The sequence below is a fragment of the Quercus suber genome, unplaced genomic scaffold, assembly GCF_002906115.3.
Source record: "Quercus suber isolate HL8 unplaced genomic scaffold, Cork oak 2.0 scaffold_441, whole genome shotgun sequence".
NCBI classification, from domain to species: Eukaryota; Viridiplantae; Streptophyta; class Magnoliopsida; order Fagales; family Fagaceae; genus Quercus; species Quercus suber.
In genome coordinates this window covers 514,332-524,972 of record NW_027069892.1, presented here as the reverse complement: position 1 = coordinate 524,972, position 10,641 = coordinate 514,332, and the positions used below count along the sequence as shown (strand labels likewise).

Genomic DNA, 10,641 nt, shown 5'->3' with positions numbered 1-10,641 from the left:
ATGAGACCCATGGATAAGACAACACACATTATTTTTTCTTTTTCCTTCATTGCTTTTTTTCTTCCTCTCCTTTTTTATTTTTTATTATTTATTCTTCTTTTTGTTGTTTTGGTGTTTGCTGTGGTGCAGGTCTTCTTCTTCCAAATCAAACAAAACCCATTTGAATTTATTCCCTACCAACAAAACAAAACCCACAAAAACAAAACGCAAACCCAAAAAACAAATCGATTTGAGTTTAACCCCACTCACAAAACACAAACCAAATTAAACATTTATAGCAAGCAAATGAGGGACGAAGAGCAACAGAGGGACGAAGAGAAGGAGAATTGGGTTTTTTGTGAAGAGAAAAGAAAGAGAGAGATACAGTAATAAGGGAAATTTCTCACTCATCAAATAAAATACAACTAAATGTACTGTTTATGTCCAGTTAGTTGTCTAGAGAGTAGAGAAGTAGCTGAGAAGTCGCACACTGTGAGTCACGTGTAATTCTTCACCTAACAACACCTTGGCTGCTATATATGTAACGCATCAAGGCACCGCCTTATGTCACACAGCCCAGTCCTAATACTCATTGTAGTATTGTTACATAGCCCTTCTCCACACACACACACACACACACACACACACCATGGCCTTAGATACATTTCTTCTCAGAGAACTAGTTGCTGCCATTGTTGTCTTCTTTATCACCCGCTTTTCCATTCGTTTACTCTTCAAAAACCCTTCTAGGAAACTCCCACCAGGCCCTAAAGGCTGGCCTATCGTAGGTGCACTTCCACTTCTAGGAACCATGCCTCATGTTGCTCTTGCTAAAATGGCAAAGCAATATGGACCTGTTATGTACCTTAAAATGGGTACTTGTGACATGGCCGTAGCATCAACACCAGATGCAGCACGAGCATTTCTCAAGACCCTTGATATAAATTTCTCTAATAGGCCCCCAAATGCTGGTGCTACCCATTTAGCCTATAATGCTCAGGACATGGTTTTTGCTCATTATGGACCAAGGTGGAAGTTGCTTAGAAAATTAAGCAACTTACACATGCTTGGTGGGAAAGCTCTTGATGATTGGGCTCAAGTTCGAGTTGTTGAGCTAGGACACATGGTTCATCGTGTGTTTGTGACACATGGTGAGGAGTCTAATGAGTTTAAGGACATGGTTGTGGAGCTCATGACTTCAGCTGGGTTCTTCAACATCGGTGATTTTATACCATCCATTGCATGGTTGGATTTGCAAGGTATTGAGCGTGGAATGAAGAAGCTGCATAAGCGGTTCGATGTGCTATTGACAAAGATGATTGAGGAGCACACAGCTTCTGCTCATGAGCGTAAGGGGAAGCCAGATTTCTTAGACGTTGTTGTGGCTAATCAAGACAATTCCGACCGAGAAAGGCTTAATTTGACCAACATTAAGGCACTTCTATTGGTATAGTATTTTTTTTTTTTTTGTTGAATCTATTGGTATAGTATATACTATATTAGCTCCTTTTATTAAATAAAATATCCTGAATTTCTTTCAGGTATGCATCTATCAATTTCAGGAAGCGATTCTTTCTGTTTTTTGGCCATGCCGTATATGTCTTTTAAAAACAAGACTCACAGTTGGTTGACTATTATTATAGTCACATAACACTTTCTGTTTTTGTTGCAATAATCACATAACATAACACTTGTCAAGATTTTGTTTGACGACAAGTACTGCGTGATAACGACGGTACCACATATAAACTAGTATTTCTGAGTTCTGACACAATATCACAGGAAGATATGCTTTCATATATTATTTCATACATATATTCGTAAGAACAAAGTTTGGTTCTAACATTCATTAATTAAATTAATTAACATAATTATATATTTTAAAAATCTAATTATTAAATTGTATATGCTTTATATTTTTAACACTTACATCACATTTCATATCAATTAAATGTTATTTACAATTCTATCTATAAACTTATTTTTTATACATAATTTTATATTACAAAAAATTTGAAATTTGAATATTTACTGATAAAATAGTTATTAATCTTTGATTATCCATAAATTTTGCAAGCATAAAGGATATAAAAAGAAAATGTAATCTATTTGTAGATTTGTCAAAATTCACATTTAATAAAAAAAATATTAAATAAAGTTGGAGCTATTGGCTCCAAAAAAGTTTGGAACCAAATATTGTCCTATCCATAATTGATGCAGGCATGTTACATTTTTACATATAAAAGAGGATGTAAAAAATATGTAAAATAGTAGGTGTTAGATAATCAAATTCCTAAGTATAAATAAAAGTGAAACTACACATCAAATTTCACAATACGTGATTGAGTTGGTAGGCTGTGATTGTTTGATTGGTTGTATAATAAAAATTATATTAATTATAGTTCTATGTGAAAGTAATGTTTTGCTCATCACAACCTGTCATATCAATATATTATGAAAAATAATTGTAAACTTTGAGTTTCAGTTAATTTAATTGGTAAAATATTTTTTCATCGAATAAGAGATTTAGGATTCAATCTATGCCTACACCAAAACCAACTGGTATCTTGACTTGATAATAAATAGCAATCATCATGAAACGAAGACTATAAGTTTGAAATACTATCTATAAAAAATAAAAGAATACATAATCACATACAAATCTTTCTATGACACTTAAAAAATATCATAAACTCTCTTACACCCCCCCCCCCCTCTTTTGGCAAAAGATCATCTCAATTTGAGGTGGATTTATTTCAAGGTTCAAATTAAATAATATAGATTTTACAGATATCCAGTGCTATGTTATTTTGTACATGTGTAATATTTAATTTGAACCATAAAATAAATTCATCTTAAATTTTAAATAACGTGATACTAGCTTAGTGGGCTCAAGTCAACATGTCTATCAAAGGAGAATGTGTTAAATTTTCAATGAATTTATCAATGCCTGTAGACTTTATGTGATCAATTATATATTTATGATATCGTGACATAAAAATAATAATATGATTCTTTTATATTATCTGACATTGGCTTAAAAGAATGTTAAAGTTATTATCAATTGTATTATAAAAGACTTACAAAATAACATAGCAATAAATGTGATTGATGCAATTTCAATAACATAATAAATAATTTTTTAATTACTTTTTTGTTTTATATTTAAAAAATTTGACGCATCAATTTATAAGGCTTACAAAATAAAATTTGTAGTGTCTCTACTATCATTGTATTGAATATAACTACTATTTTTTTTTATATAAACAAAATAATCTTTTCTATGCTTTCCTTCTCAAAGAAAATTAGTACTTTTTTTCATTTCTCTCATCTTTTTCTCTTCTAAACTAACACTTGTAAAAGATTCAGCCATTTTCTTCCTTCTATTTCTGATGAATTTCTGTATGTTTTGAAGAACTTGTTCACGGCGGGCACCGACACATCATCAAGCATAATTGAATGGGCACTTACGGAGATGTTGAAGAACCCTAGCATCCTCAAGCGGGCACATGATGAAATGGATCAAGTAATTGGAAGAAACCGACGTCTAGAGGAAGCAGACATAGCAAAGCTCCCATATCTTCAAGCCATATGCAAAGAAACAATGCGAAAGCACCCCTCCACGCCACTAAACTTACCTAGAGTCTCAACGAGGCATGTGAAGTGAATGGCTATTACATTCCAAAGAACACTAGGCTTAGTGTGAACATATGGGCCATAGGTCGTGACCCTGATGTATGGGAAAACCCATTAGATTTCACACCAGAAAGATTTTTGAGTGGGAAATATGCAAAAATTGATCCAAGGGGAAATGATTTCGAATTAATTCCATTTGGAGCTGGAAGGAGGATTTGTGCTGGGACTAGGATGGGAATTGTGCTAGTAGAGTACATTCTTGGCACATTAGTGCACTCGTTTGATTGGAAACTGCCAAATGGGGTTGTTGAGCTAAATATGGATGAGGCCTTTGGACTTGCATTGCAAAAGGCAGTACCCCTTTCGGCTATGGTTAGTCCAAGGTTGTCTTTAAGTGCATATGCTTTTTAAGCTTAATTATATAGAGTCAAGTCATGGGTTATCCTCATCATCCTAAGCTTTAGCTTAAGGATGCTCTCTATATTTATGTCAGTCTAATAAGTCGATCTACTGATCTTCCTTAATTTCTCTCTTTCTTTTTTCTTTCTTTCTTTTTTTTTTTTTTTGGGTGTAAAAAGTCATGTAGCTTTATGATCATAATGCTGCTTTATCTATGCCTAGCTTATTGTAATGTTATGTTTCTTTATGAATAATAAATTTTTAAAAAGTATTGTAAAAATTTGAATTCCTTCCGCTTTTAATTTGAGGACTATTTGAATTTTATATCGACACTTCTTATTGGCAAGAACTTGGATTCTAGTAATTTCAATTAATAAAATCTTGTCTTTAAATAAGGAAATTGAGTTCAAATCTAAATACAAATCTTGTTGGCCTAATAGTAAAAAGTAATCATACAATATTTTGCCTTGACAGTTTTAGCTTGTGTTTGGAGGAGTATATAACAATTTTACAACAAATCACAAATGGTTACTTATTATTGGTTCGAATTTGAAACTAACACTAAAATTACTTTTTTGCCCTAATAATAACAACTAGTAATAATTTGCTACTTAAGATTTGTTGTAAAAATGTTGTAGACATATCATTTCTTTATTTATATTAGACTTTAAAAAATTACATATAAATTAAGGACTAAAATAAGTTGAATAACCTATATATGATGTGTGATTGGATTTTTATATATTGAAGATTCGGGAAATTGTTAGAGATAACTAGTAGCTGTCAGCTTGTCAGTCATGCTTTGATACCCATTAAAGATATTGAAATTTTTGCCACACAAAAAAAAAAAAAAAGAAAAAGAAAAAAAGAAGAAGAAGATATTGACTAATTTATTCACCTTATCTAGTTTCGTGGGGCAATGGTTAATGTTGTGCGACACTCTGATATCACTTGATGTACAATAACCTCATGGATTTTAACAAATAGTAGAAAAGGTAAATAAATCAAGAAGCACATGTAGAGAACACGAGAGGTTTTGAAGTTCGATAAACAATATACCTCCATGTTACAAGAGAAATCAAATCAACTATATTCAATAAAGATTAAAAAGCCTAATCTTACTTACATGTTACATAGCTCTCATCATGTGTATCCTTTCAACCTTAGAGGAACTATCAAAATATTATGTTTCTAAGAGTCTTCTCTTCTATGAAGTTCTTCTTCTTAAAGTTTTCTCTTTTTCTAAAATTTCTTTTCTTGTCATATGGAAGCATCCTTAAGCCAATATTATCAAACCTTTTACTGTACTATGATACTATAAAGGCATGTTTGGTACATTATATGAGGATTACGACAGAAATTATAATATTTATTATTAGGAATAAAATGTATTGTAATGTAATAACTAAACCTATTCATTAGTTTGGTTGTAAGTTATAACATTAGAATGAAACTTAACATTTATTTTAGGGAATTTCTTACTCATACAATTATATCTCCTTAAAAATTGTTATTTTTAAATTTAAGAGAGATGTGTGTTATTTTTATAATTTTTTATTTTTATAATTGTTAGATGTATATGGAAAGTTTTTTTATTTGAAAATATATTAAGTTTTGAAGTTATTGCATTTACTAAGGAATAGCTAATACAACCTTTTAAAGAGAAATAGTTATTCCTCATTTTGAAGAATAGCTATTCATAAAAAATGATTATTCCTTATAATAAAAACATAAGCAAACTAAAGAATAACTAAACCATAAGAATAGCTATTATATTACAGCGTCTATTACAGCCTACCAAACATGCTGCTTTCAAAATATTTTTCCTTAGTGAACAAGACATATTAACTACTTTTCTTTGGCAATGAATGCATTACTTTTTATAAGAAATAGGCTTTCTTTTCAAACCAAAATAGTATTAGTTGTTAATATGAATTATTCTTACATGTACTGATGTAATTGATATTTTTTTTTTTAGTTTATTGACTTATATATATATATATACACACACACACATTGGGGTCAACGTTATTTATATTCATTGCAATCTCATTAGTGATATATTGTATAAATTAATTACTTAAAATAATTGGACAATGCATAATTTTCTCCAAAAAAAAAAATCATAAAATTATAATTAACACATATAAATATAGATTTTGTATTATTATTATTATTATTATTATTATTATTATTATTATTATTATTATGTACTTGTCAAATACCTAAATGATTATTGATTAAAGATAGGTTAATTTCTCAGTATTTGCACAATTTATCAAGTCCAATAAATATACTTTTTATAATACATATATAGAGTTATAAAGTAATTAATTTACATTTTAAATTATTTTATAGTACTCTTTTATATTACAATATATACTAGAAATATAGTGTGTGTGTGTGTATATAAAGAAGAAAAAAAACAACTTATTATCATATTTTTATATCCAGCCCCTTTAAGGACTAATAATGCTTAACAACCACCGGGAACCATTATACTTTTATTAAACTTTTTTTTTTTTTTAAATCCAATATGTAAATTCCAAAGGATTTGAAATGATAGGTGATCTCAGATTAAACATGATCGAAATTTATCCCAACTAATCATGTTAAAATAATTCATATATATATATATATATATTTAGTCAAGACACGTTAAGGACTTGAATCCTTCTCTCCACTTAAAATGTGTAAGAAAAAAAAAAAAAAACTTTCAAATCGAGGTATAATCCATGTAGGGTCCAAACTTGTTGCTTCTCTTTGTGCTTGGTTTCTTACAGTGTGTTTAGTTGAAATGAAAATAAGGTGGATGGAAAATAAATGGAGGAAAATAGCGTAAAAAATGTTGTTTTTACCCGTTTGGTTTGCAAAGAAAAATAAGAAAGATGGAAAACCTAAGAGAAAATTTTCTCTCCTGAGCTCACATTTTTGTTCCTCCCAAATTGGGAGGAGAAGCTAGGGGAGAAAAAGTGCTCACAACACTATTACCCAAATACCATCTCCCACCTATCCTCATTTATGAGCTAATGACTCTATCACCTATCCCACCTGATGACTTTGGCCCACAAATCACTTTTGCCTGAACTAAAAATTCTCATCTTACCTTCAACACAACAACGTCAAGCGGTCCTGGGTTTTTTTTTTTTTAATTAAATTTATATGTACACTATGGTAATTTTTTACATTATAATAATAAAAATAATAATATAAATTTATATATATAATGTGGTAAATTTTATATTATTTAATGAGTACAAATAAATCTATTTCTTACATATTATGTAACAAGAGTATAATAGTCAATTTATATAAGTTACATTCTCCATCCTTCTCTTTTTCTCTCCAACCAAACAAAAGAGTTTTCTACTCTCCCACTTTTCCACCCTTCCAACCAAACACACAAGAGGGAAAACTAAATATTTTTCATCCTTCCACAATTTTCCATCCTCTCACTTTTTCACTCCTCCAACCAAACGGAACCTTAAGCTCTTAGCCTATAGAAAGTACGAACTATGAACAAGAGGGTCCTCTTCTTCACCTATCAACCAAGATCACCATGTTCCACACACCTACCAGGCTACCACATAGTGAAGGTCAAAAAACAAACTGCATCAGTAATTGAAAGGGTAATTATTAATGCACAAACGATATTAAATATATTGTACACAATTTATTTGTAGGTAAACTATAGATTTGATCTTTATCTTTTATAACATATTTTAATTTAATCCCTAATTTCTTAATTGTATCAATTTGGTTCCTAACTTTATAGTATCGTATCAATTTAGTCTCTGATGTTATTTATTAGATGAAAATTGATAACATGACAAACATTCAAAATAAAAAATTAGTTTATCGTCATATCAATTGAAACTAATTTTTTATTTTGACTATTAGTCACGTCAATAATTTTCATCTATAAATAATAGTAGAGATTAAATTAATAATATACTGAAAAATTAAGAATCAAATTAACACAATTGAAAGTTAGAAACCAAATTAAAATATAAATAAATGATAAGAATCAAATACATAATCCACTATGTATTTTTTTTAATTGATATGCGTGTTCCACCATGTAAACTTTTTTTTTTTTTGTATTCCAGGAATACAGAAGAAAAAAGTACCCAAAAATTAAGTGGAGGACAGCCCTTCTCATTGATATTTCATTAAATAAAGGAGACGAGAGTAGACCCACATACATGAATCTGCCTACCTCACTTGTTGGACCATGGTCGATTAGGCTAGGTCCTAGATAAGGTTAACATGTGAAATCACTTATGGAAACCTTTATGTTTGTTTCTTTCTCTTATTTGAGGCAAGCCATAAATTTAGAATAAAGTATTCATTTACAACCAACTACGTTTGGAAAGAAGCTGTTAGTTTAGTTCCTAGATACATTTAGAATATGCGAAATGTGAAGGCATAAAGTTATACAAATTAAGAAAATTTTCTGAATTTAAATCATTTTCATAATGTATAATATTTTATTGTATATTATTTTGGTATTTCCTTATATCAACAACTAATATTTGGAAGAAAAATTTGCTAAAGATGTGGACATTCAAGAAATTTGTGGCTTTGAATGAGCAAACTCCTTCCCTATCTTCAGTGGCTCTGGTTATTTATGCATTTTGTCCACCCTATATGACTTTCGTAGAGTTGTCTTTTTCCATGTACACACGCAAGATAATAGACTTGCACATCTTTTAGCAAAAAATGTCATAAGTATTAATAATTTTTTTGCTTGAATTGCAGAAAGTTCTTGTTTCTTAGAACAAACTATTCTCCAAGATGTAATTTCTCTTTCTTTATCTTAATGAAAATCATAGTCTTCACATAAATAAATAATAAAAAAACAAGTAAACCCAATATTATTACCTTTGAAACTTCATATGTTCAACCTATATGTTTTGGTTATCTATAAGGATTAACCAACTTTTATCTTTGACATATTTATTTTCATTGATTTATTTTGTTTAAAAAATAAACTGAACAAAAATAATTGTACCCAGAAAAAAAAAATACAGTTCTAAAAACTATACATAAGACAAATAATAAGCTAAATCGAACAAACTCTTAAAGTTCAAACTAATTATGCAACCAACTATTCTATGGCAAAACCACAATTTGCTTGGACGGTACATACACACACACACACACACACATATATATATATATATGAAAATTTTATGGTTTCTATGAAACGAATTATAACATTTTAAGTTTGTATTGAAAAATTGTATTATAATACTCACTTAACTTATGAAATTAGTTTGACATTTTTATTGTTTCTATAATATATTTATAGTTTTTTTTTAAGACATAATTTTTGCTTCTTCGAAGTTTCAACCACCTAATATTTTGAATTTAAGAGAAGTATATATTTATTTTAATGGAGAACTCATAACTTTGGAGGGTCAAAAACAAAAAATTAAATTTTGGTTTTATTAATATCAAGAATTAGCAATTTTTTCAAAAGATATAATAAATGAGCCATCGCTTCCTCGACTACTAGTCAAAAAGAGGATATTTATGTGTAGGTGAAGGCATGCATGCTAATGCTATTCCTACCCGTCATAACACAAATTTTCCTTCCATGACTTTTATAAATTTATTAATAAATAAGTTTTTTTTAATAATAATAATAATAATAATAATAATTTTTTTTTTTTAAAGTGTTGTCTTGTTGTCTCCCACCACCTGAAAGTGAATTTTTATAAATTTATTAATAAATAAGTTTTTTTTAATAATAATAATAATAATAATAATAATTTTTTTTTTTAAAGTGTTGTCTTGTTGTCTCCCACCACCTGAAAGTGAAGGCGCAAAACAACCGCAATCAATGATGGCTGAAATAACATTTATTTAATTTTGTAGAATTGATTCGTCCAAATATATAAAGAATAATTCACGTTCATAATATTTTCACAAAAATTTTATAAGTCATAACAAATTATAGTTAAAAAATTGTTATTAGTAAATAAAAAAATAATGTCAGTCTGTGAATGGTAATCTCATATTAAAACTAATAACAATCTAACACTTAAAATTTATTATGAAAATATTGTTGACGTAGCATTACTAGTAAATCAATGTCAAGGGCTCCAATTCAAAGAAAATTCTTAGCTATTCTAACTTCTAAGCATGTATAGCCATTTGGTCCGGTAAAGGTCAAGTGCTTCATAGCCTAGTTCCTACATGGCTGTACTGTTTCCTGTGAGGATAATCCATCATCTGGGCATATATGTATAGCCATTTGGTCCAGTCGTTTTGATCGTCCCTGTGGGCTGTGTCCTTATGTCCAGAGACAAGATGAAGTTACAGGACAAGGTCCCATTGTCACAATTTGGCAGAAGGGACCATAAAAGATGAGAGTAAATAATGAATTTGATAATTAATGGTGTAGTAGGTAGTGCCTTGGGTCCCCCTTAGGTCACTCAATTATTGGTTTTTAGACGGATTGATTTTGTTACTGTGATGCTCCGTAAACAGTATTTTTCGCAACGAACTTTATAATGAGTCAAGATAAGAATCATATCAATTATTGATTGTTATCCTGACTCACATGTGATACCACTTTATATGTAGTTACGTACAGTAATAAAATTGATTGTGTAAAAT

At 29.5% G+C, this 10,641-nt stretch overlaps 1 protein-coding gene across 1 annotated transcript; it reads left to right on the top strand.

The window, feature by feature from the left end:
• The first annotated feature begins 534 nt into the window (after positions 1 to 534).
• On the top strand, positions 535 to 4,294 carry LOC112039568 (flavonoid 3',5'-hydroxylase 1). Its single transcript, XM_024072457.2, is given in 3 exon segments — positions 535 to 1,426; positions 3,395 to 3,623; positions 3,626 to 4,294. Coding segments are annotated over 3 exon segments (1,428 nt in total). The 5' UTR covers positions 535 to 628; the 3' UTR covers positions 4,027 to 4,294.
• The last annotated feature ends 6,347 nt before the right edge of the window (positions 4,295 to 10,641 follow it).